The 27,227-nt window shown below is 38.6% G+C and overlaps 3 protein-coding genes across 3 annotated transcripts; all 3 read right to left on the bottom strand.

The window, feature by feature from the left end:
* Positions 1-20,823: 20,823 nt before the first annotated feature.
* Positions 20,824-21,216, bottom strand: EJ05DRAFT_498377 (Cloroperoxidase; the record flags this gene model as incomplete). Its single annotated transcript, XM_033746674.1, has 2 exons — positions 20,824-21,074; positions 21,123-21,216. 2 exons carry the CDS (start codon positions 21,214-21,216, stop codon positions 20,824-20,826), a joined length of 345 nt encoding a protein of 114 aa, XP_033602870.1.
* Positions 21,217-23,686: 2,470 nt separating this feature from the next.
* On the bottom strand, positions 23,687-24,367 carry EJ05DRAFT_484151 (glutathione S-transferase domain-containing protein; the record flags this gene model as incomplete). The annotated part of the gene is made up of 1 exon (XM_033745313.1): positions 23,687-24,367. The coding sequence occupies one exon, from the start codon at positions 24,365-24,367 to the stop codon at positions 23,687-23,689; it is 681 nt and encodes a 226-aa protein (XP_033602869.1).
* A 400-nt stretch (positions 24,368-24,767) lies between these two features.
* EJ05DRAFT_484150 (NAD-dependent methanol dehydrogenase) lies at positions 24,768-26,296 on the bottom strand (the record flags this gene model as incomplete). The annotated part of the gene is made up of 2 exons (XM_033745312.1): positions 24,768-25,836; positions 25,890-26,296. The coding sequence occupies 2 exons, from the start codon at positions 26,294-26,296 to the stop codon at positions 24,768-24,770; spliced, it is 1,476 nt and encodes a 491-aa protein (XP_033602868.1).
* Positions 26,297-27,227: the final 931 nt, after the last annotated feature.

Below are 27,227 nucleotides of genomic sequence, written 5' to 3'. Positions count from 1 at the left end.
TACTTATATAGTAACCTCGCTTAACTTAGCTAACTTAACCCAGCTCTGGCCACTACGTGGCTGCATGGATTAGAATAGTCCATATAGGTCTATTATGGTTCCCGTCCTAACATAAACTTATTATTAAGAAATATAAGAGAACTAAACTCTTGAATATTATTAAGGAGTAAAGCTTCGTGCCTCGTAGCTTCTAGGTAATTTATTTTACTATCGATGAACTCCTTAGTAGTAGTTTCGCTATATCTACTTTTATTAGACCGGACGATACTCACAATCGAGTTAAGTAATACTTTAGAAATCTAAAATCCCCTACTATAATACGTATTTTGTATGCTCTTAAAGAAGCGAAAGATTTCACGCGTTTTAACGCGGAACTAGAGCTTAAGAAGGATCCGATTAGCGTATAGTATATAGATGTTACTATATCTTATATATAGTACGGTATAATAAGTAGACTAGACATATAGCCGTAAGTTATAGTCCCCCTTCGCGAATCGTTTAACTAGAAATTTAATTACTTAACGTATATTAGTATTAGCTCGCTTTAGGATAAGTAAGCTAAACTACCTTCTATAGAATTCTCGCTAGTAATAGTCGGCTATATTTAGCTCTTAGGTGTTACTTAATCTCTATTAGCTATTATTAAGCTAATTAATCCTAATGCCTTCTACTAAATGGAACCGGGAACGAATACTTACCTTAAGGTTAACTTATTAGCGTATAACGATAATGTTAGGGCTAATACTAGAATGGACTCAACTAGAATACTATGGTCTAGTACGGTCCGTGATAGGTGGACCTAGGGTAAGCCAGCTAGAATAAGCGAGACCACTATATAAGTAGACTATATATACTTAATTCCTACTCTTTAGAAATTAACCTTATTAAGAGAGTAGACTACCCTTTTAAAGATATTCCCGAATCCTCCTATAATCTATTAGACTACTATCCTATATCTATAATCCTTATATTTTAATTCCTCTTTATATAGCACGACGGTAGTTTATAGAAATGGCTCTAACTACTCGTTATAATACCCGTCGTACCGCCTCTTATAGTAGACCTTCTTCTAACCTAAACGAGGAGAATAGTCTACCTATAACTACCCTAACTAATAACTATACCTTATAGGCTATTATACTAATAACTCGTACGATATTCTATATAACTATAGAAGATGTTATAGAATATAAGGATAGAGTCTATTATACTCTATCTCGGTCTAGTTTAAACTATACTAGATCTAACCTTAATATAAGGCTAGACCTTATTAATGTTAACGAGTTAATCTATTAGAATCGTCTAATATTAACTATACCTTATAATAATATATATACTAGACTACACGAAGAGAGGTAACGATAGGTTTAACTTAAGTAATAACTACGCGAACTTAACGAAGCTTAAGGATATACTATAAGACTTAAAGCTATATTACGCGCTTTAGTTCTAGTAACGACTAATCTATATTTATATAGACCTATACTAACTAAAACGATCTATTCTAGTCTACTACTATCCTAATTACCCTAACCTAAGAAACTACCTTACTTTAATAGTAAAAGTAGAAAGAGTTTCCACGTATAGGCTTACTAATATAGCCGATTCTTCTATCTATTCACGAACGATAGCGATAAAATTAGATTCGCCTAGAACTACCTTAACCCGATACCTTTAGAACGTTAGATAGTACACTAAATTAAATATTCTAAGGATGCCTATAACTAGGACACGTTCACCGAATTTGTTAGGCACGTGCCTACTAGTTAATTATACATGTATATAGTAGTCGTATATAAGTAGTATGCTCCACCCTTAAAGTAGTAGCTTTAAGATTCGGTTCTTTTAGTATAGTTAGTTAGTACGTGGAGCCCGCCTCCTTATATAATCTTAAAGCTACTACGGGGTCACGGGTTTAACTCTCGGTCTAGTTAACTATTATTAAATTTCGTATAATTTCGTTTAGCTTACTACGTTATGTGTGCTTTATATACGTAACGGATAATATGGTAGTAACGTTACTATGGTAAGTTAGCGTGTCTAGTACTAGAGGCGGCATTACGAGTATTGGTTGTGTATGTATATCGTTTATACTAGGCCCGTTACAGCTAGTTTAGTTTATCTTTCGTGAGGTAGTATGCCCACGACGTATAAGGACACGCGCCTTCGAAAAGGGGAGATATTGTTAGGCACGTGCCTGCTAGTTAATTATACATGTGTATAGTAGTCGTATATAAGTAGTGTACTCCACCCTTGAAGTAGTAGCTTTAAGATTCGGTCCTTTTGGTATAGTTAGTTGGTATGTAGAGCCCGCCTTCTTATAGAATTTCTCCTCTAATATTTTAGCGATAGAACTAAACGACGCGACTAGGCCTAGAGCTATATCTTTAAGACTTAATAACGAGATAATTAGTTACTATTATAACTCCTTAAATACCTTCGGCCCCTCTAGAGAGAAGCCGAAGAAGATTATATAATTCGATAGTACGACGACTTTAAACGGTCTCTCGCCCTAAATATAAAGAACCGTCTTAACCTTATAATAATAATCCCTATAGATCTCTAAGCTCTTATAAACCTCGCGGAGCGATACTAGTATATAATAAATAATTAACGCCGCGCTAGTATACGACTATCTCTAACAATCTAATCTAATGTAAAATCGTCTAACTAAAACTAATTTAGTAATAGATCTCGCGGGACATTATAAGGCTACTACTATACCTTAAATTTAAAACCACGCGGATTATATTATGGATCTCTCTACTAATTAATATATTAAGATATAAGGACCGACTTGCATAAACGACCTAAAGTTACTTACTATACCTATAGTAGAATAGACTATATAGTACCTAAGTGCCGTTTAGAGAAGCTACTAAGTACTAATATAACTAACTAACTAGTTATATACTATAAGTACTAGTAGCTAGGATATATCGCGTCTAACTACCTAGTATAGAATATAAAAAACTAATAGTCTATAAGAAACCCTCGTGACTCGTAGACGCGACTATAATAGAGAGGTAATCCGCTAAATAGTATATTAAACTATAGGCTAGATCTATCGAGGTCCCTCGTGGATAATATTAGACTATAATACTTAATAGTAGGTCGGCCACTAACGTTATATCGACCTAATAAGCACGAGAACTTAACGCTAATATCTAAGCTCTAATAGATACTATATTCTATAGCATCGACGGTCCTATTAAGTTATACGGTACCTATACTATTAAATATAGCATCTAGGATAGCGGAGGGAAATAGAAACTCTACTACTTAACCTTTATCGTGGTAGATAGTCCCTTTAATATAATTCTAGGTATACTATAGCTTAAGAAATATAACCTAAAACTAGACTTCCTTAAGAAGATAGCTAGCTAGTATATAAACCTACCTTAATAGAAACTAGTATAGCTTATTAATAATAAATAATTCTAGAAAGATTATAAGAAGGCGATCTCTACTATCTATATACTCTTACTTATATAAAATAGCAAGCTTAGTATTAAAGTGGACGAAAACCTACTATATTAGTATAAAATATACTAATATATCGCGTTAGCGATTAATTCCTCCGAACTACCTTAATACTAACCTACTAACCTTACTATTAATCTCGAAGACGGCTAGTAATCTCTATATAGACCTATCTACTCTCTTTTAGAACCTAAGTTATAAGCCCTTCGAGAATATATCGAAAAGAACCTTACGCGAGAATAGATTAGACCTAGTATATCTCTAGCCGGAGCTCTAATTCTCTTTATAAAGAAGAAGGATAGGAGCCTCTATCTATATATCGACTACTATAGCCTAAATAATATCACGTAAAAGAATCGTTATCTACTACCTCTTATCTCTAAGTCTATTAATAGACTAGGACGTATAAAGATCTTTACTAAGCTTAATCTATGTAACACCTACTATCGCCTTTATATTAAGGAAGGCGACGAATAGAAAACGGCTTTTAGGACCCGTTATAGATACTTTAAGTATACCGTGGTCCCTTTTAGACTAACTAACGCGCTAGGTACCTTCTAAGCGTATATTAATAACGCGCTAGTAGGCCTACTCGACATGACATATATTGTATACCTAGATAATATCCTTATCTTCTTAGATAATAAGGAGGAGTATATCTAGTACGTATATATAGTCCTAGATAGACTAGAAAAGTATAAGCTATATATTAAGCTATCTAAATACGAGTTCTATTAGAACTATATTAACTTTCTTAGCTTTATTATTACTAATTAAGATATAACTATAGAGAGAGATAGAGTTACTACTATTATAGACTAGTCTAAACTAAAATCCATTCGAGATATACGTGTCTTTATTAGCTTCGCTAACTACTACTAAAAATTTATTAAATACTTCTCCCGTTTAGCCGTACCACTTAATACATATACTACTACTACCGACTCGTCTATTACGGTCTATAGTAGATAGAAATAGCGTAATATTAAATTATAATCTATTAAATTAACTAAGGTTAAAAGAATATCCTTCGAGAAGATTAAAGAAGCATTTATAACCGCTCTATTACTAGTGTACTTCGACCTAACTAAACCTATTCGCGTCGAAACTAATATATTAGGATTTATAATCTCGGGTATACTCTTCTAGCCTAGACTAATAGAGTCTAAAAAGGTCTAATAGTATCTAGTTACGTTCTTCTCGCGTAAGATAGCTAACGTCGAGACTAGATATACTATTTATAACTAAGAGCTACTAGTAATAGTAGAGTCGTTTAAGTAGTAGTAATATTATCTTAAAGGTACTATATATAACGTTAAGTTACTAACTAATTACTATAACTTAAAGGGATTTATAAGTACGATAGTTTTAAATCGTTAATAGGTTTAATAGGCTAAGTAGCTTATAAATTTCTACTTTATAATCTACTATTAATCTAGAAGTATAAACCTAGCTAATAGAATATTAAGAAGACCTAACTATAAAGAAGGCGCCTAGAATTATAGTAGCTATAGGGTCCTAGAGTAGCTATAGGCCTAACTCTTAAGGATAAGGTTAGATAATAAGTTATCTAATAATTAGCGAGATACTAACGCTAATGCCGGTAATTAAATTTATAAGACCGAAGCTAGTAACTAAAGACGCGGTACCAAAGTCCCTAGCGAGCCATTTATTAGCGCTATTAGAGAGGGCGATAGTACCCGGCGTGTATATTAAGTAGACCTTACCTAGTTAATCGTGGATCTATAAAAGATAGACCTAATAGTTTTAAAGTTATATAAAATATAGTAAGATAGATTATTATAGACCGAAGTAGACTATAAGTAGACCTTCGTGGACGGCTTACTCTACTATAATAGAAAGTACTATATACCGATAGGTAACGTATAATTTACTATAGTTAGCCGATACTATAACGCTAACCTAGTAGAATATTTCGGGTATATACGCACCCTAAGCTCGATTCGTTAGTACTATTTTTAGAAAGATATACCTAAGTATATCGAAGAATAGATAGCTACTTATCCGATTTATTAAAGAATAAAGGCACCTAGGTATAAGCTATATAGGAACTTATAGTCTCTACTAGTCCCCCTCTTTATATAGAAAGATATTACTATAGATTTTATAGTTAACTTACCTCTAAGTAAGATACTTAGAATAAGTTATAATTTAATTCTTATTATCGTGGATAGACTTATAAAGATATCTAGGTACGTCTCTATATAGAAGATAATTATATTAAAAGAACTAGTATAAGTATTCTAGAATAAGATTATTAAGGTCCATAGTATACTAAAAAGGATCGTTATAGACCGAGGGAGTATATTCACGTCTAAATTCTAGACGTTATTCTACGAAATGGCCGGTATAAATAGAAATATATTAATAGTATTCTATCTATAAATAGATAGTTAGATAGAGCGATAGAACTAAACGCTCGAGGCCTACCTTCGTGTATTCTATAATTTTAAATAAGACGACTAGGCCTCTCTACTAAGTATAGTAGAATTCGCGTATAATAATAGTCGTTATAGTATAATAGGTATTACGCCCTTCTAGGCGAACCTAGAATATAGTCTAAGGATAGGTTTCGAACCTTATACGGTCTAGTTCGACCGAATAATAGATGTTAATGTCCACGCGTAGGAACTAGCGATTAAAATCTTTAAAACCGCACATAACTATCGCGTAATAATCTAGTAAGTAAATAAGTCGTATATAAAGTACTATAATAGATTAGTTAAAGATTAAGCGTATAAGAAGGGAGACGAAGTCCTTCTTAATATTCGTAATATATAAATATCGCGAGTAAATAAAAAACTCGATTATAAAATAGCTAGTCCCTTCCGAATTAAACGTTATATTAGTATAAGAGCCTACGAGCTCGACCTAGGAAACGATATAAAAGTCTATAACGTATTCCATGTCTTATTACTTAAAAGGTTTTAACCTAACGTGTATAAATATACGAACGTATAATTATACTCTATTATACCCTAAGATAGACTAGACGTGTATAAAGTAGACTATATTATTAAATATAGGCTCGATAAGAACGGTATCTAAAAGTATCGAATCTATTAGAAGAACTACACCAAGGATAAGAACACCTAGAAACCTACGGTATATATCTTAAGTACTACGATAGCTATATATAAATAGAGGTTATAGAATAACACGTTACTACCGTAAACCTAGCGCCGTCGGGGCTATTATAAAAAGAAGAAGAATACCGTAGAGAACGAAGTATCGAATTATAAATTCTAAACGTATACTAGGAAAACTCTATAAGGCAGCCCTATAATTTAAGCGATATACGGTTACTAAACGCGAAGAAAACGTAAATAACCGTTATAGGCACGCGACGTAATATATTATAATAGAATAATATAGAGAAGTCTAGAATAGACTAACATAGACTATTATATATAAGAAGAACATAGGACTAAGAAACTAAAAAGGTACTCTACTACGGAATTAAACTTATGATATATAATATAAAAGGTTAGAGTACCCGAACTAATAACTACTAGGCTACTAGTTCGGGTACTCTAATATAATTTAGAGAGATAAACCAATTTATATACGATGCCTATACTTAAGTAACTTAAAGGAAATTAGAACCTAAAATTTAATAGTTATAGAATAAATAAGAACGTATATAATATTATTAAGTTAAGAATTAAATTACTAGAAAACTAGTAGATAGATATCTAAACGGTCTAAAAAGGACTAAAACGGATAGAAACCAGGTAGATAGAGCTAATATATACTATATAGAAACCCTAGTAAATAGAGCCATAGAGCTACTCCTCTATCTTATTATTACTCTTAGAGTATAGTAAATAAACTAACTAAGTAATAGAGCGACGGAGGTTAGAGACCTTATCCTCTAGAGTAACTACGCGCTTAGTTAGAGCCTAGTAAGACGACGACTAAGTGCTAGAGCGGAGCGACTAGACCTAAAGTTAGCTAACGCGGTCTAGAATAATCTAGAATAGAATATATACCCTCTTATAAGGTGACTTAGAAGGAGAACTAGTAGATCTCTTACGAGACCTATTAGTAGTATAAGGCGGGCGGGAAGGAATAGCACGAATCTCTTCTACGGCCTTAGTAGCTAAAACTAACTCTCTAGAATAGGTAGCCTAAGCGCTAGGAATCTCGCGGCGACTAAAAATTATAAGCTAAGGTTAATAATAATTAATAGTTTCTAAACTTATACTTTAATAACCTCTAGAAAGAGCTTATAGCGCTCTCTAAACTCTCTACGTATAGAAGCTAGATAACTACTAGAACTACCAAGAGTCTCGCGGACGCGAAGATCGTTATATATATCTTATATATAAATAGGAACCTAAAAACGTATTAGTATAGACGACTTTAGATTACCCTAGACTAAAATAGCCTAATAGACTTATCTAAAGATAAACTTTACTAAGGATGGTATAGCGGCGGTAGCGGGTAGGGAGCTTAAAGATTAGGTATATAGGCCCGTCGCGGTTAGTAGAGTAATAGCTAATACTAGAGTTAGAGCGGAAGAGATATTTAGAGCCGGTAGTATAAGCCTTAATATACTTAAAGTATATTAAACTATAGTTCGCTGTTTTCCTATAGCGTAAACCGTAACTACGTTTAGTATCTTCGGCGACCTAGACCTTATTATTACTAGAGCTAGGTTTAGAGTAAATATTAAGGTTCTAAAAGAACCTAGAGCGACTAAGTTAGTCTATATTAGACTAAAAAGAGAAATGGTATTTAGAGCGAGGCGGCGAAGATATAAACTCTCGATTATTATCTATAACGAGATCTTCTTTATCCTCTAAAGAAGATAGAGTAGATAGATAGCGCGAGTAGATATAGATAGGCTTTATAGCTATCTCTTCCGTAATACTAGTACTAGGATTATCTAGATTAGAGCGACTAGTAGCTATATTAGTAGTAATAGTAGTAGTAGCCTTAGCTACCTTCTTCTCTAACTTAGAGCGCGCCTTTATACTACTATAATAAGTGGATTTTTTAGCCGGTATAGCCGGGGTAGAGATAATCTCTTTAGAGCGAGTCTTATAAGAGGAGGAGGTAGGCTTAGAAATAGGACTAGTATTAGATATCTATACATATACGTTAGCTAGAGATCTAAGAGTAGAATACTCGTTTAGCCTTAAAGGCGATTAAAGAAGCTAAATTAGTAACTATAATAACGCGAATAGATTATATAGAACCAGCTCTAATAAAAATAGACTACTCTAGATCTAAACGGATCTAAACTAAAGGAGATAGTATACGAATTAACGACTTATCTTAAGAGTAAGATAGATATACTAGAGAAGAAAATTTAGAATAAGAGAACTAAATATAAGCTTAGTTAATATAGCGGTTATATAACCCGCGGAGCTACCTCTAAGGTAGTAGCTATAAAGTAAGAGATAAGCGTATATATAAATAAAAGTAAACTAGAGCTTAAGTTTACTAATATAAAGACTATTAATAACATTATATAGATTTAATTAGATGCGCGTATAAATATAACGCTTATAGAATTACGGATTTATATATAGCTAAGTACTTTAGGGCGAAGCATAAAAAGAAGAAGGATATTATTAGGGCTAATACTAGGATAGACTTAACTAGAATACTATGGTCTAGTACGGTCCGTAATAGGTGGACCTAGGGTAAGCCAGCTAGAATAAGTAAGACTACTATATAAGTAGGCCGTATATACTTAATTTCTACTCTTTAGGAATTAACCTCGTTAAGAGAGTAGACTACCCTTTTAAATATATTCCCGAATCCTCCTATGACCTGTTAGACTACTATTCTATGTCTATAATCCTTACATTTATATAAGGAGGCGGGCTCTACGCACCAACCAACTATACTAAAAGGACCGAATCTTAAAGCTACTACTTCAAGGGTGGAGTATACTACTTATATATGACTACTATATACATGTATAATTAACTGGTAGGCACGTACCTAATAGATAATGTCTACCGAGCTAAAATCCTCCGACTCCGACCTGGAGTACTTCCTTTTAAATGCTTCGCTTTAAAACTTATCGACCTCGTTAAGCGTCCCCTAAAGGAACTAGAGCTTCCGGTACCTCTACTACGTACTATTAGGACTTAGCCTTAGGTATAACCCGATCCGTACGTACCTTAGCTAATAGGGTTAGGAGGTGGCGGGAAGGGCGGTAAATAGTTACGTGCTAGATAGATCGGCGTCCCTTTATATATATACTCTCGGATTCCTACTAAAAGGGTTCGGTAGTAATTCGTTCTATAATAGAATACACCCTATTATTCTATCTAACTATACTACTATCTAATAACCCTATTCTTATACGTGCTATCACTACTTCTTATAAAAAGTACCTAGGGTATTTTATCCGCATGAGCGACACAAGCTTAGACTCTATCGATTTATCTATTATCGCGCTAGGTAACTTTAATAAAGTTCCTGCACTCGTCTCGATATAGATATACGATAAGCTCGTGAAATAATAGATAAACACCTATTAAAAGTTAACGCAGCCCGCTTTATAAGCATCTATTATTAGAATAGTATACTAATAAGTACGAGAGAATAAAGTGCTCGAAGAGGAGGTCGTTATAAATAATAAACCAAGTAATATAACTAATTTAACTATAAACTTAATTCAAGGAAATAATAGCGAAAATAATAAAGATAAGACCTTATTAAATGCCGTAAGCGATAAGGAGAATGAATTTTAGCTACCTTCGGCTAGTACGATCCCTACCATAGTGCTATCGCTATTACCGTCGACCGTTTAGGATGTTATTCTAGGTAATAACTTCCTATCGCTTAAAAGCCTTAATTATATACGATACGTTAAAGACTAACGACCTTTTCGTAATATTTAAAGGTTTATTAAAGAGTAGCTTTCCAATTAGTAGTAGAAAGCCTACGAAAACATACGAAAAGTACTAGACGGTTATTTTATTCTATAAGGCCTTGGAGGAGCAGGTAAAAGCTATTAGTAGCTTTATATTATATTATCTATAATCTTAATCGATAAGAACGGAGGCGATTTCGTGATAACTTATACGGCTAAAGCTATTATTCCAATCGCTAAATAAACTACGTACCTTCTACTAAGGTTAGTAACGTAGACACGTCGATATTATTCGTATCTTATAGTCTATCTAACTAATCTAACCTACGACGATGCTACCGCCAAAGTATATACGTTTATTAAAGTCTAGATTAAACGAGTTAAATCTTCTAAGTTACCTATGGTAATCCGCCGTTACCCGGATAACGTTAACTAAGGAATCTTCCTCGTAAGGGCCGAGAAACAAAGATAGGGCGAACCATTAATTGGTACTAAATAGGATAAGACTATTAGTAGCGCTATACTATCTTAAGTATAGAAAGAACATAACGAGCAACTATCCGAGTTTATATCCGACCTATAAGCACGCCTATAGAAGCTTTACACCGGATATATAGTACTTAAAGTCGTTAGTCTAGTTATATCCCGTTACTAATACGAATAGCTTCCTTTAGACTTTAAGAAAGATACTACTAAGTCTCTCCGATCTCTTTACTACCGTTATAGTAGAAAAGAAGATTTTACCTTAGAAGACTATAAACGTATAACGGAACTATATAATACGGTTTAGGACCTTATTACTACTTAAGCTTAAGTATATATAGAAACGCCTTATATAATGAACATTACTAAAATCGCTCGTAATATCTATCCGATCTTAGTAGTTATAGAAGAGGTAACTTATATACTAGAAAGTAATATACTTAGAGTTATTATTAATTATACGATAATAGATTAGTAACTAACTTTTATCTATATTAGCGACCTACGCTAACTTAATACTTACCATGTAAATAATCTTAACGTATAGGTAGTAAATTAGAGTATTTCGCTTATGAAGCGGCTTCTATAATACGGTTTCCCTTTAACTCGTCTTATAGAATTAGAACGATCCGTTCTAAGTATTATTAACGTTATCTCTAATATCGCCTATTTAGGTAAATTAACCGCTTCTTCTCGCATGGCGGTAAACGTTAACTACTCTCTCGCCGACGCTATATAGAAGGTATTCTATCTCCCGGGATACTAATATATAGTAGTCGCGGTAGTTAACGGAGATCGGGCATTTACGATAAACAGCTTAAAATATAACTTAGATTTATTACGTTTCACCTAATAGGTAATTATAGAGCTCTTTCTATAAGATATCGATCTTAGTTATATTCTATATATCTACGTATACGCCGCTTAACGAGAGTTATTTAAAACCATGGTCTATACCTTACTTCTAGAAGTCCTAGCTAACGCGGACTAAGCTCGTTTTAACGCACTCCCTAAAAAGATATAGTAACTTATCTAATGGCGATCTTAGGATAGATTCTAAGGTTATAATAGTAATATCGTCCTTATCGACCTAGTTTAAACTAGCCGAGTTAGGTTCCTTATAGAGCTAAATCGAAATATCGTCTCTATTACGCGCGTAAGACAAGTTATAGTAGTTATTACTAACGTCCTCTTACTTAAATAATAAGAGTATCTTTAAGACGTTCTCCGCGAACTTTAGAAGAAATACTATAAGTAAAGAGCGGTCTATATATGTAATACTATAACGCTTGGAAATCTACCTCCCCTTCGATATATACTAAACCTAGCGCGTGGTCGCCCTACTTTCGGTATTAGTAAAGTACGCGAAGAAAGGCTAGGACGTAAGTAAAGGAAATCTATAACCTATTATATATATAATACTATCGGATATAAAGTAGTCGACTACCCTAAAGGAACGCCTCTTATCTATAATAACTATTAAGACGTCGGTTATAAGTCTAAAGATTATTCTAAACCTAAAATACTATAATTACTCTACTACTATAGTTATAAATAAAACGGTTACTCTTAACACTACTATTCTAGCCGTACTAAGCTTATAGCCCGTCCTACTAAGGAAAATACTCTTTCCGTTACTATAGCGGAGGAGGTTCTAGACATAGATACTTTCGCTACTATAGTAGAAGCGAGTATACTATTATAGACTTCGGCTTTACCTTGTCTCTAGTATTATATAACGGAGCCGGGACGGATAGAGACTAGTATAGAGGTATTATATAACCTCGCTTAAGACTATACTTAAAGCTATAACTATACGGCTTATCCCTACTCTCTCTAAGTTAAATTATAATATATCTTAATTACTATTATAGTAATACCTTAGTTATATCTATTATATTAATTTAACTTTAATTATCTCTTTCTATACGTAGCCTTATAGTATAAGATAGTCTTAACCCGTAAGACTCTAATCTAATATAGTAACTCTCTAACTCCTTCCTTAGCTTTCGGGATAAGATATAGTCTATCTATAAGTCTATTACGGCCGTCTAAGTGGTAAGCGAGTCTCGGATATCTAATATTAAATATAGCGTCTATACGGCTCTATAACGTATTAACGCCCGCCTCCTTATGGTCGAGTTATATAGCCGTACTCCCGCTATCTTAACTTATAGTAACTCGTCTCTACCCTAGCCCGACTCCTCTCTAGTAGTGCTCTAATATCTATACGGGCCTAAACTAGCCTTTCCTACGCGCGCTCCCGCCTTACTACTTTCTACGCCGTATATTATACTTAACTAGGCTTCTAAGAGGAAGCCCCTCCCCCTTAGCGACCTATATAATAGGTCTAAGACTCTCTTCTATATATAGTCTATTATAATATAGTATAAGATTACCCGGGACGTCGACTTTATCGGCATCTATAGGGACTAAATAGCTCTTATTTAGGCTAATCTAGCGCCTAAGGTATAGAGGGGGGTTAGCGCCGTATATTCTACTAGGGGGCTAAACGGCGACTAGGACCTACATACGTTCTTAGACTACCTTGAATTCTAGTTCGGAGATATATATACTAAAGAGCGGGCCCTCTAGTAGTTAAATATAATTATATAAAAGGTAAAGGAGCCGTTTACGGAGTACTTCGTATAGTTCTATACCGCCCTCTAGAAGGCTAGAGGAATATACTAGACTAATAACTAGAAGCTTATACGGCTCCGGGATAGCCTTAACTAGGAGACCTAGGCGGTAGCTCTAAACCAGGGCCTTCTAGACTAGTACGAGGCCGCTATAGGCCGCCTTAGAGATATTAGTATAGATATAGAGTTATTCTAGCTCCGTACTAGGTAAAGCGCCGCACCTTAAAATAGGCCTAGTAAGGATAAGAATAGTAATACGATGATATTAGCGGTTACTATTAAGGCTATTAAGATAAAGGGTAAGGAGCGAGTTATATTACTAATAGTAAAGGGTAGAGATAGAGTTAAGAAGAAAGAGACTCCTTTATAGATTCTAAAGGACTTATTCTAGAAGTACCGCACGGTAGGCGTATATACCCGGTACGGCTAGGCTAGCTACTAACACCGGGGCTATCTAAACGCTATTAATATACGAGTGCTTAAGGTTACGGCCCTAGCTTAGAATAATACTAATTCTAACTCTAAGGCGGGGGAAGTATAGCTCTCTACTAAAGCCCGGATTAGGGGACGTTACTATATTTAGTAAGGAACGAAGCTATAGATAATCTAGATAACGGCTCCGACCTAGAGGATAGCGCGCCTACTTAGATTATAGATAGATCCCTACCTATTATATCGCTATTTCTCTAGAATAGAAAGTATATAGATACCTTAGTAGATATAGAGTATAAGTATTTTATAGTAGTTAGCCCGGCTCTTACGGCGGACGTAGCTAAGTTATATATCTTAGTTCTATATTATTAAGTAGCTCTCGCCGCTAACGGAGCGTTAGAACCGGAGATTACGGAAGTCGTTACTATCTAGTATAATATCGTAGGGTGGCGATAACGCCTTACCGCCTATATAGTACCCGGGCTAGACCGGGACCTTATCCTTAGGAGCCTATGGCTCTACTAGGCCGGCGCCGTTATCGATATACGCGTAGGCGAAATCATACTTTACTACGCCTACGGCCTTATAGCCCGGGATATTAATATCTATAGGCGCCTAATAAGTATCCGGGTCCTTACTAAGAAGGGCCGTATTCTTAGGGGTCTAGAGACGGCTTACCGCCGTAGGTAAGTAGTCGCTACTAGTATCTATAATGTTACCCGCCTTCTATAACTTATACTCCCTTAGTTACCTCCGGTACCTAACTAGGACGCGACTAAGCTTATAGAGGATAGGCGCCCGCTCCTATTAATACTACACGTCTACCGCGATCTCTTTAATAAGGAAAAGACGTTAGCGCTACCTCTCTATAGAGGGAATACTAACTACTATATCCGTATTAAGTCTATACTAGCGGGAACCCCTATAAACCTCCCCTAGGGACCCCTCTACGCTATATCTCGGGAATAACTTATAGAGCTCCGCCGCTAGCTTATAGATCTTATAGATAAGGAATAGATATAGGCTAGCTCCTTAGCGGCCGGGGCGCTAGTACTTCTTATCCCTAAGCCGGGAGGGAAGTAGTAGCTATATATTAACTATAGGGCCCTTAATAGTATTACTAAATAGGACTAATACCCGCTACTACTTATATATAAGACTCTATATACTATTAGTAATACGTCGTAGTTTAGTAAGGTAGATATCCGGGTAGTATTTTATAAACTATAGGTCGCCACCGGGGACGAATATAAGACGGCCTTCTATACCCGGTTCGGCCTCTTTAAATAGATAGTTCTCCCTTTTAGTCTCTCCGGCGCCCCTACCTCCTTCTAGTACTATATTAATAGGGTACTAAGCGGGGTTCTTAGGGTTACCTATATAGCGTATCTTAATAATATCCTTATATATACCCCGGGCACGTTAGAAGACTACTAGGCCGCTATAAAAACTATTCTATCTCTCCTTATAAAGGCGGACCTTTACTATAACCTTACTAAATACCGTTTTACTACTAAGGAGATCCGGTACCTAGGTTATGTTATTACTACTAGGGAGTTAATCCGCCCTAACCTAGAGAAGATTACCGCTATCCGGGACTAGAAGCCCCTAACTATAGTCTAGGGTGTCTAGCGGTTTATTAGGTTCGTAAACTTCTACTATAACTTCCTCCCTAACTTCTCTACTATAGCGGCTCTACTCTACGCCCTTACTAAGACTAGGATAGCCTTCTACTAGGGCCCGGCTAAGGACCGCGCGTTTAATATACTAAAGAATACTTTTATTACTAGGCTAATTCTCTAGTCCTAGGACGAGATACGCGATATAATAGTTAAGGTAGATTACTCTAGATACGCGATAGATAGATACCTATCCTAAAAGGTTCGGGGTATTTAGTACCCGGTAGCCTCCTATTCCGCGGCCCTTACGGCTGCTTAGTAGAACTATATAATCTATAATAAGGAGCTTCTTATAGTAGTTTAGTATCTCTAGACGTAGGAACCTAAGCTCCGAAGCGTCTACTACCCCTTTACGGTCTATATAGACTATAAAAACCTCGAGTACTTTACTAAGTCTTATCTTCTTATCCTACGGTAGTAATAATAGTCCGACTAGCTTATACTATTTAACTATAATCTTATATACCGGCCGGGATTCTAGGCGGCCCGCCCGGATACCCTAAGCTACTATAACTAGAACTTATCTAAAAAGTCCCTTCTAAGGGGACGGCTTATAACCCTATAGACTATTAGAATAGTACTAGTAAGTACCCGCTCCGGGGAGTTCTATCTCCTCTAGGGATAAAGTATCTTTACTAATCTCTACCTCTAGAAGCTCTAGAACTAGACTATTTAGTTAGTCCTAGTATACTAGGCCCGCTATAGAGCCGTAGTAGACGAGGCATGTCTCTTTCTACTAGAGGCGCTTACTACTAAATAGATTATAGACTACGCTATATCGGTATACGGAATACTAATATAGCGGGGAGTTATTTAGATACCCGAGTAGAAACCCCTTACTATAACTATTATCTAGAAGTTCTATATCTCCCCCCTCGCGGGCTATTCTAGTAAGAATAAGACTTATATAGCTATTTAGCGGGAGTACTACTAGAAGTAGATATAGACTAATATCTAGTAGTTTATATAAAACTATAACTACTATAGGGCCCACGTAAACTAATATAAGGCCCCTAGCCTTCTCTAGCCTCTTCCGACGCTAGACTAGTTCTAGTCCTAAATTTCTATAGATTTTATAACCGACCTTCTCTAATCGGACCCGTCCCGGCCCTAATATCTTCTTATTATTATAGACCGGCTCTTAAAGTTTATTTAGCTAGAGGCGATAACCTCTATAGTAGCTAAGGACTACGCTACGCGGTTCCGCGACACGTGGTAGCGTTTCTAGAGATTCCCCTAGTTAATAATTACGGACCGGGGCTTAGACTAGCTTAGATAGTTCTAGATAACCCTCTACTCTATAATAGATATATACTAGAATCTCTCTATAGCCTACTACCCGTAGACGGATAGCGGTACTAAGTATATAAACTAGAAGGTATAGGCCGTACTACGTATTATAGTAACTTTTAAGTAAACTAACTAGCCGGAATATCTCCTAGTATATTAGCTCGCCCTTAATAACTATATCTTATTAGTAACTAGTATAGTACTAAACTTACTTCTAAACGGATACTACGTCGAACTATTACTATAGTAGCTACTCTCTAACGCCTCTACGACCTTAGTAAAAGGTTAGACTATGAATTTCCTTAAATATCTTTAGGACGGCACTACCTTAGCTTAAGCGGCTATTACCTAGGTCGAGTAGCGCTTCTAAGACTTGGTAAACCGGTTACGACACCCGGCCGAGCGTTTTAAGGTTAGTAATATAGTATAGTTCTCCCTCCGGAATATAAAGACTAACTATCTAAGCTAGAAGCTTAACTAGCTATAGGTAAAATACCGGGTTATAGCCTAATCTACCCTCTTAATAGTAACCCTTAACCTCTCCGGAGACCTTTATAAAATAGTCTATATAAGCCTTATCGAGCGCGCCGTAGAGGACCCTCTATCTAGCTAAGAGTAGCTTAATACCCGCCTAGGCCCGGCGCTTAAGCTTAATAAAGTAGACGAGGATATCGCGGAGTATAAGGTTAAGGATATCCTATATATAAAAAATATATAGGGGTGGAATAAGTAATAGGTACTCGTAAAGTAGAAAGGTTAGTTATAACTAATATAGATTCTACTTAAGGACGTAGAAGATACTAAGGCGCTAGACTAGTTCGAGTCTAGATATGGCGACGCTTAATTATATAACGGCCTACGACTCTAACGCATCCCTAAGTAGTAATATTACTCTACTATTATAGGTCTATAGTAGCCCCAATAACCTAATATAAGAGTAGAGATTTTAGGAAAGAAAGAAATAAATACTAAACGCTAGTACCTAGTATAACCTAATAATAAACTAACACCCGCCTTAAGATATAAAAAGGTTATTTACCTAGCTCTACCCTAGGTTTATATAGTACTAGGGCTAGTACTATTCTTATCCGTAAATCCTAATATAAGGTTAGTTACCTAGTCCTCCCCTAGACCGTCTTCTAATAATAGTAGTAGCTATTAATCTAGGTAGATAGTAAGGGTAAGTTATACTTATCCGCGGGAGGGTTATAGTAGAGACGGGCCGGCAACTAATAGCGGTGTAATACTTAATGATTCTCGCGGGAACGGTGCCAACGGCTACCCGAGCGATAGCGATAGTCGTACGACCGGTTATAATAGTTATATAACCGGTTATAACGGCGGGGAGACTAATTATAGCGGGTAGAGGACCGGCTATAATACTTATAGAACTAGGAGCGGTCACGGTAGTAAGGAGGGGTCCGGGGCTAATAATAAGATAGTAAGAACTTATAAGGAGGGGCGGCAATAGGGAGCTAGGGGGGCCTAATAGGGCGATAGCGAGAGCTCCGAGTTGGCGACTCCCTATGGCCTATAGGCTAGAGTTAGCGCGAGCGGCTACTACCTAATAAGGGCTCCTTATTCTCTATAACTACCTAAGTAATAAGGTAGTAAGATAGTAGCTCCGCTAGATAGGCTAACCCGGACACGACTTACTATATAGTACCCTACGTCACGTGTTAGAATAGGTATTTAGGCTTATAAAGCTTATATATCTATAAGGTGCCGACACTAGTGCGTAGCTTATCTATCTAGGCCTTATTATAGAATACGTACTAATTCATCTAGTAAATCATGCTACTAATCTAGCTATGGTTACTACTACCGTAATATAGTAGCTTAAACGACGTTATAGCGCTATAATAAGGTATTATAGAAGTCTAACTAACGATACTAGCGTTACGTCGCGCGATATAGATAATCTCTAAGTTAGACTTATAGTCCTTATATAGATAGTAGAACTTAGAGTTTATACGCGGCCACTTACCAGATAAAGGCTTTATTAGATCTAGGCCGCGACTACTACGGTCCGTTATATAGCTAAAGTTATTATTAACTAACTTATATATAAACTTTTTAAGACGACTCTACGCCTTATATAAGGCTAGGTATATAGTAAGCTCCTTAGTATTCTATAAGTAGATCCCCTTCGATATATAGTACTTTATATAGTTAGTACCGCGGCTAGGCTTATAGCTACGCTCTAAGATTAGTAGGCGCCGCCACGGTATAGAGATGGTATATACCTAAGTACCCTAGTTTTCTCTAGGGCCTTTATATATATACGATATATAAAGTACATAGACTCGGTATACTTATCTTCTAACGAGTTACCCTCTATAATATATAGCCCTATATAGTAAATAGGCTTAGCCTATTAGGGTACGGTAGAAGAAATAGTCTATCTAGTTAGTATAAGGAACGGTATAGAGATAGGACCTACTCACGGTACGATCGGCTAGTTTCTAGCGCCTAGGCGCGTGATAATCGTTAGGGTCTTAATCTCTAGTATCTATAGCCACCGCCGAGACGGCGCTGGCTTCTATAATAGAACTATTTAGGCCTAGAGCGCTTATAATAATAGTATAGAAGCTGCGAGATAGTATATAAGTTTACTAATATTATAGTAGCTACTATTAGGCACATAAGGAGCACGTGGCCTGCCAGTTAATTCTACATGTATATAGTAGTTGTATATAAGTAGTGTACTCCACCCTTGAAGCAGTAGCTTTAAGATTCGGTCCTTTTGGTGTAGTTGGTTGGTACGTGGAGCCCGCCTCCTTACAGCTACTACGCGGTATTAAGATAGTAGATATAAGGGTAGTTAAGGAAGAAGAAAGTCGCTAGGTATAGAACCTATATACTTATATTAGGGAAAATCGTATAGACCGGGGTAGAGCTAGTTCTAAAATAGACGATAATAATAATAAACGCGGGTCGTGCGTAAGCTACCCTACTACTACTATATAACCCCTAGCCTAGAGAGTAGCCGGTTCTAAAATAGATAATAATAAAACGGGACACGTGGTTCGTGCGTAGGCTACCCTATCTTTATATAACCTAACGCGGTACGCCGTAATACGAGGAGCCTATCTCCGCTATATAACCGCTATAATATAACTATAAGATTCTACTACCTTATAATTATATAATCTATAACGCTATAATATAAGGAACCTACCTCCGCTACGTGACTACTAGAATATAACTATAATATACTACTATAGTGCGACCTAATAACCTATAACGCCGTAGTATAAAGAATCTACCTCTACTACGTAACCGCTAGAATACTACTATAAAAAGCTACCACCTTACTAGAAGGAATATATAGTCCTATAGTTATTATATAGTACGATATAAAGATTATAAACCTAAGATCTAACCGAGCCGGTTATTATTATATAAAATACTAAGCCGGTCCCTAGGACGATTCTAGAGAATAAGGGTATATTATAGACTTCGGCTTTACCTTATCTCTAGTATTATATAATAGAGCCGGGATAGATAGAGACTAGTATAGGGGTATTACGTGACCTCGCTTAAGACTATACTTAAAGCTATAACTATATAGCTTATCCCTACTCTCTCTAAGTTAAATTATAATATATCTTAATTACTATTGTAGTAACACCTTGGTTATATCCATTACACACGCTAGAATAGAACTTATAGAATAATATAAATAAGCACGGAAATTCTTTCGTCAAGGATAAGGAATCGATATAGACTACTTATAACACGGCTAACTAGTAGGTAGGAGGGGGATTTATATTTCGGGACGAAATTTAGCGTGGAAGGGCAGATGCTATAGGTAGTTATATAAGGTTATATAAGTAGCTAAGTCACGTGGCCTTATCATATAACGCTAGAAGCTTAGTATATATTACTTCTTCCTTCTATATTATTTATAGCTAGAGGAAGGAGGATCATCACGTATAACGGTATTAGTACTTAATTAAAGACTTATTGAGAGTATTTCTATCTCCTTTGCTCTATTACAGACCCTTCGGTAGATAATATAGCACCCTCTGAGTACTGCACTCGGCACAATGACTGCTTCCTGCCACATTATCGCAGCCAGCGATGAGTCAAAATTTAGGCCTGATACCAGGGCATGAACGGCGTTTTCGACAGTGATGTTGCGGCCGTCTCGAGGTAGGAAGCCATGGTTGGCCAACGTGTTCATCATTGGGCATGGTCCACGAACTGAGACGCGTCAGGGTACGCCAATACCACTACTGGTTATTGGCTTACAGTCATTGGGACCTGCTTTTTTCCAGTATCCTTCCTCGAGTTGGCCTTGTGCTATATGGAACAGGGAGCTGAGGGCAAGGTAGGTAGCCTTCATTCTTGTATACTTGCAGATGGACTGTGCGCAGAGTTTCTATCAATCAGCCCCACTCATTTGACTCTGAGTCTCAAGCTAAGTTGAACTGAAGTACTGAATCCTTTATAAACTTCATGAATATGTTTGAATCGAATATTGACTCTCGGAGTGGGATTGATTTATATTGACTTGAATGGAAGTACATACGTAACTCTTCCACGAAATCTATATACGTCTTAGACGCGCTTAGAAGTTCTTAAAATCTATCTTATCTATCATGCTAAAACATGATAAGCGAAATGACGGCTATTTGACTTGAAAGTAGCGCGGTCTTGATATGAGGCAACTGTTTGGCTTCGTATTCGCGTTTCGAAAGCGAGCCCTATAGGGAAACAGGGATTCACAATTAGTAGTATAGCTTGATGCACAGCTACGATTGAGGTTGACCTAACGCTGATAATCTCAACTCATGTCTCGTCACTAGGCCAGTCACTTAACGATCTTAATTCGCCATCAACAAGGATCTGCAAAAGTTGTGGATCGCTCGCTTTTGGGCGAGGGCCTCACTAATCATATAATTCACTAGAACTTACAGGGAGTAGAACATATATAAGAATATTTGTATCTTAGTATTCTGGTAGGATAGAGCTACTATTCATAATTATAGAGGTGAGTAAAATGGGCTTATCGAGCTAAAAGTCAGCCCGATCATCAACGAAAGGGTCCTTTATGAGATGCAAGTCCACCCGTTCAAGGCAGACTATTAAATGCTGGATACGTAAACGCCGAGAGCTGCGAATGATAAGTAGTGAAAAGATAAGCCACATAAACTCGGTCGGCCGAAAGGGGAATTTACGGCGGCATTAACGTCCACGGAGTACCAGGTTGGTGCCATCCTGGGGTTAGATCATTAGTCTCTAGCGTCCGCAATGGGTATGAACAAGCGGGATGAAGGCGAAGAAAAGCCTCACGATATATCATGGTGTTGCCAGTATAGAGCATCCAGTTGACACTCACGCATGCCTGACCTGCGGCAGCAGAACACAACTCGTGATGCCATGCAATCTAGAATCACGCTGGATACGTGCAGGCACCGCATGATGTCGGCATTATTTTTGCTCTGATGAGCAACAGCTGCAAGTGATCTCGGCCTAGGATTGTGCGGACGTCATCGAGCAGAAGCCGGACCCGCGACGAAACACCCGACGATATTAACTGTCGAAGTGATATGTGTACTTGTAGTTGTCACTGTAAATGTCAGTGTGGGGGAAATAGTTCGTCGGCACCAGCGTGGTTGTGGTAGCGGAAGGTTTGTGGGCGTAGCCCTTGTACGTACTCTGAATTTAGTTTGGACTTGATGGAACGGAATAAGAAATCACTTCAGACTTACGAGCTAAGTAGGTAGGTAATGGACCGGGTGTTTGCTTGTACGCTGGTGATCAAAACTTCAGCGTGGATGGCTCCGTAGTATCCAACAACCGACAATGGGAAAGGAATTTAAGTAGGATTCACTCAAATTCATTACGTCCAGCTCCAAGGACACGACTCATATTGTGATTTACACGACGCTAAATTCTCAGTCGAGATATTTCTAAATATACGATAGGATTTCCTTATCACATTGTACTATGCTTCAGCTCGTCATGAGCAAGGAGTGCCTCATCGGCTGGACAAGCTGCATCTCCAAACTCTAATACACACTAAGTATGCTTTTGAGCCATTTAAATGAATGCTACTTGCCAACTCGAACCACAATAAGACTGTTCTCATCAGCTAAATCTCACATGTAATCTTGAAGATAGCTTCCGGACGACTAGGTACGAATTATAACCATGTACTATAAAGTCATTTGGTAGGATTTATCGTATATAAAGTTACAAACAGTACTTAATCCTGGCCTCACTAGTTAGAACATCTGCCGCAAGCTTGTTTCATTGACTCGCGGCTAAGAATGCGTCCAAGGGATGGAAACTGAGTCTCTTGTAGATGTTCATGACTGTTGATCTCGGAATACCAGCTACTACCTGGCAGAGGCCGATTTCTAGCTGTTCGTGGCTGATAGGCTCAAGACTCAGAATAATAGCCCTAGATCCAACCCGTCGATTTACCTTTACCGCACAGAAAGCTGTGATCTCATTGGAGAATGAATTCAGTTGTCCATCTCGGAACATATCACTCGATGCATTCTGGTTGTGCATTCGTGGAACATCGTCTGGAACCAATTGTATCATTTGCGCAGATTACCATGGGCCTGCTGGTGCGACTGATGGCGACTAGTCCTAATTGAAGTCGACTCGTTCTTTGGATTCAAGCAAACCTTGTGGGGCTGAAGCCATATATTCATCATTCTGTGGATACCCTCAAGTATTTATACCTAGCCTTTTGCCGATCTAAGTGCTGCTAATATAACGTAGCTTTGGGTTGAACACTGGAGGACGTGCGTTGCATGCTCGGGGCGTATGTTGATGTCAAGACAACTAACCAAGTGTTCTCAAACAATCTTATCAACAAACTTCTGTGCCCTCGGCGTTGTAATTCGAAAACTTTCCCTGTCCTGTAATGTGTCCACATACTTGCTCAAGTCTGGATACCTCGCCCGCCACGGATACTCCTCATACCTCACATCCAAATACCCACACACCGCCCCAACCGCTATATCAGCCAACCCAAACCTTTCTCCCACCAGAAACTCTTTACCTGGCCTTACTCTGCCTGCAAGCCACTTCATACCGCCGTCTACCTTTCGCATCTGCCGCGCAATCCACTCCTGACTCTGATCTTTCCGCTGCACCTCGAAAAACCTCAACACTAACGCATCACACATTCCATCCGCAACGACCTCAATTTCCTTCGCCTCCAGTCTCTGATCCCCATCTTCAGGTAGCATAGATGGGTACTTGGGAGCCGGGAATTTGAATTCGATCCATTCAAGGATAAAGTGCGATTCGGAGACTGACACCTGTTTCCCACTGCCAGCAATCAGGCCTGGGACGCCATCTGCGGGGATGATGAGCACGGGAAGCTTCTCGAGTGGGTTATGCTGGGGTATTTGGGTGGTGCTGTTCCACGGAACTTCAGTGATCAGGTCGAAGGGGATGCTCTTCTCGGCGAGGACAATACGGACTTTGCGGGCGTAGTGGGAGGACGTTGCGGATATAAGCTTCAGTGACATCGTTGAGTTTATGTTGTAGGAGGTGGTTAAGTGAACGAGAGGGGATACTTTTCGTTCTATAATATAGAGGATTGTTGGATCTGAGGTACTGATTGAGGGATGCATTGTTCGCAGATCGGCACTAAGACGTCAAAGGCTACATCCGGATAGTTCCCCACGCCTATACATCGAGGAGCCGTTGGTCCGCAAGTGCAAACTCCTTATTGAAATCGTGGCATGCTGAATTAATGTAAGTCCCTAGGTACGTCGGTTCAGCTTTCCTTCTATATACATGAGAAAAGTATCAGACAATAAATGGATTGTACGTGACCAAAATTACTCCGATACCCCATTAAGGCTTCCTTGCGCTTATGGGTTATGGGATGCTCAATATGCTCCGAGTTAGTATTTGTTTTCTTCATCAGTATTCCAGAGCGTCCTCGAAGAGTCCACGTAGCTGCTCTCTCTCTATGTCGGTATCTCTCATTTCCAAGTTTGGAGCTAGCATCAAAACTCTGGCCTGCGGTAAAGTTCCCTCGACAAGCCCATCGATGTGAGACCGGTTGAACCCAAGTGACTTTAAACCGCGTGGTTGATCACCAAGACTCACGAGAAATTCAGCGAGAGCTTCGCCTAAGATCTCACCTGCACTCTCAAGTTTCGCGTTGCTGATATCTTTACCGAAGACTTCGGCGGCTGCAAGATGTCGCTCTGGGTTTGAAGCTCCAGTGAACCTGAAAACAGCCGGCGCCGTGACAGCTACACTGACACCATGAGGAATGATTGAATTCTCTACCTGATAACCTGCATGCTTGTATCCAGGGTTCTGGCCTGAAATGGGATACGACATGCCGTGACACAGATGCACACCAGCATTTCCGAACCCGACACCGGCTAATGTAGCAGCGAGAAGCATCTTAGACTGAGCTTCATGATCCTCGGGGTCTTTAACTGCGCGAGGGAGATACTTTACGGTGTCTCGGAGAGCTTGAAGGGAGAATATATCAGAGATAGGATTGGCTCCTTGGTATGCAGGGCGCAGAATAGGATTCGCAGGTCGTGGCACTCGCTCGTGATAGGGGATGGCCGTCCAAGACTCCAGCGAATGGCACAGTACATCGAGACCAGATGATGCGTGCACCGCTGAAGGCATAGTCCGAGTGTTTAGTGGATCACATATGCCCAAGGTAGGCTTTAGGTTTCTGTGTGCAATGCCGGTCTTTGCTTTCTTCGACACAAGATCAAAAATCGCTGTGCCGGTCGTCTCAGACCCCGTACCAGCAGTCGTTGGGACCGCGACGAGGGGGAATAGCTTGCTTGTAATCGGAAGGCCCTTTCCTAGGGGTGCGTTAACGAAATCGAGAAAGTCGGCTTGTGGAAAGCTTGTATAAAGATTCATGAGTTTTGCAGTATCGATGACAGAGCCACCACCAACGGCAAGAAAAGCGTCGGGCTGGTACGGTTTAGCGTAGTCTATAGCTTCTCGAATCCTAATCAGAGTCAGTACCAAGGCCTATCACTTCAAGATGGCTTGACCACTCACGAGCTGTCCTTCGGTTCGACCCTAACTTTATCGAATATCTCATACGCAATGCCTTCACGCTCTAAACCCTCAACACATTGCTTCATAGCCGTCAGTTTCCTGACATTGCCGTCTGTCACGATCATGACTTTCTTGGCGCCCATGTTCTTGAAGTCCATGCCCACTTCTTTGGTGCAGCCAGGTCCGAAGCGGATGCTAGAAGCAGCCATCTCGAAAGCATACTCCTTCTGTTGTGAGAAATCAACTGGCGTTGCCAAAGACCTTCTCGCCTCCTGTATTGCCCCATGATGGTGATGTGCAGGATTCGAATGACACGGACATGACGGCGGGTGGGTATATTGAACGGTGCGGAGAAGGTTAAGAGCTCGTGTGGCCTTGTTCGGCGCAATGCGTATACCAGCAGGCATTGTAAGAAGGGTTTCGTGATCTACTGGAATTCAAGGGGGAAATAATGTCAGCGAGCAGCGAGGAGTCAGCGAAAGAAGACAACCGCTATCAGAAGACATATCGTCGTCATTGGGACTAGACGCCTAGAGTGAATATGGAGCAGTAGGCTACCTATACCTAGGCAAGTGAGGGGGATCAGATGCATTAACCGAGCCGAGCTCCAGCCACATCAGCAGCAGCCGCAGTGGCACAGTCATGGATCCGGATGGCATTACCCCACCAAGTCACGCTTTTTTACCCTTACTGTAATTAATAATCAAGGCTTACGCCTCCAGGTTGCTTCAAGTCACTCAGGAGCCTTGGCAAATCGTCAACGTTCACAACAATGCTTCGATGCAGTACAACCACAGTTATGCCAACAACGACTCCGGGCAGAATTGATAAACCATGTTATCTCTCGCTGGATCATGCGGTTTCCAGTCATTGCTCTGTCTCGACCCCCAATCCAATGATCATCTTTATTGTATCAAACCTGGAGCATTGAGAACCATGATATATCGTATTAGAGTCCTCCCATTTACCGGAATGTCCCATGGTCTTTCAGAAGTATGATCATAACAGTCCTCTATTCTTATCTCTTTTGTCTTCGACTTTCAATCAACACTGAGCTGGGCCCGTTGGTCCAGGCCGCCTATTCAGGAGTGCATGTGCACTTTCACGCCTCGTTTACACAATTCATCTTTTCGTAAGGCGGTCTATGGCTAACAATTGCGTCATTGAAAAGCAGTGTTTGAGGAGATGTGCTCAATAGCCCCTAGTTGCGTGTGTCGCCGACCACTTTTCCTATTGTTCACTTCCAAATCACTTAGGACGCACCAACCCCCGAGCCTGCAATTTCGCCTGTATAAAGCAACGCGAAATCTCTGACCGGTTCTTCTCATCTTCAAAACA

The sequence above is a fragment of the Pseudovirgaria hyperparasitica genome (genome assembly GCF_010093815.1).
Source record: "Pseudovirgaria hyperparasitica strain CBS 121739 unplaced genomic scaffold EJ05scaffold_4, whole genome shotgun sequence".
NCBI classification, from domain to species: Eukaryota; Fungi; Ascomycota; class Dothideomycetes; order Acrospermales; family Acrospermaceae; genus Pseudovirgaria; species Pseudovirgaria hyperparasitica.
Note: the sequence above shows the minus strand (reverse complement) of the source record. Positions and strands in the feature narration are given on the sequence as shown.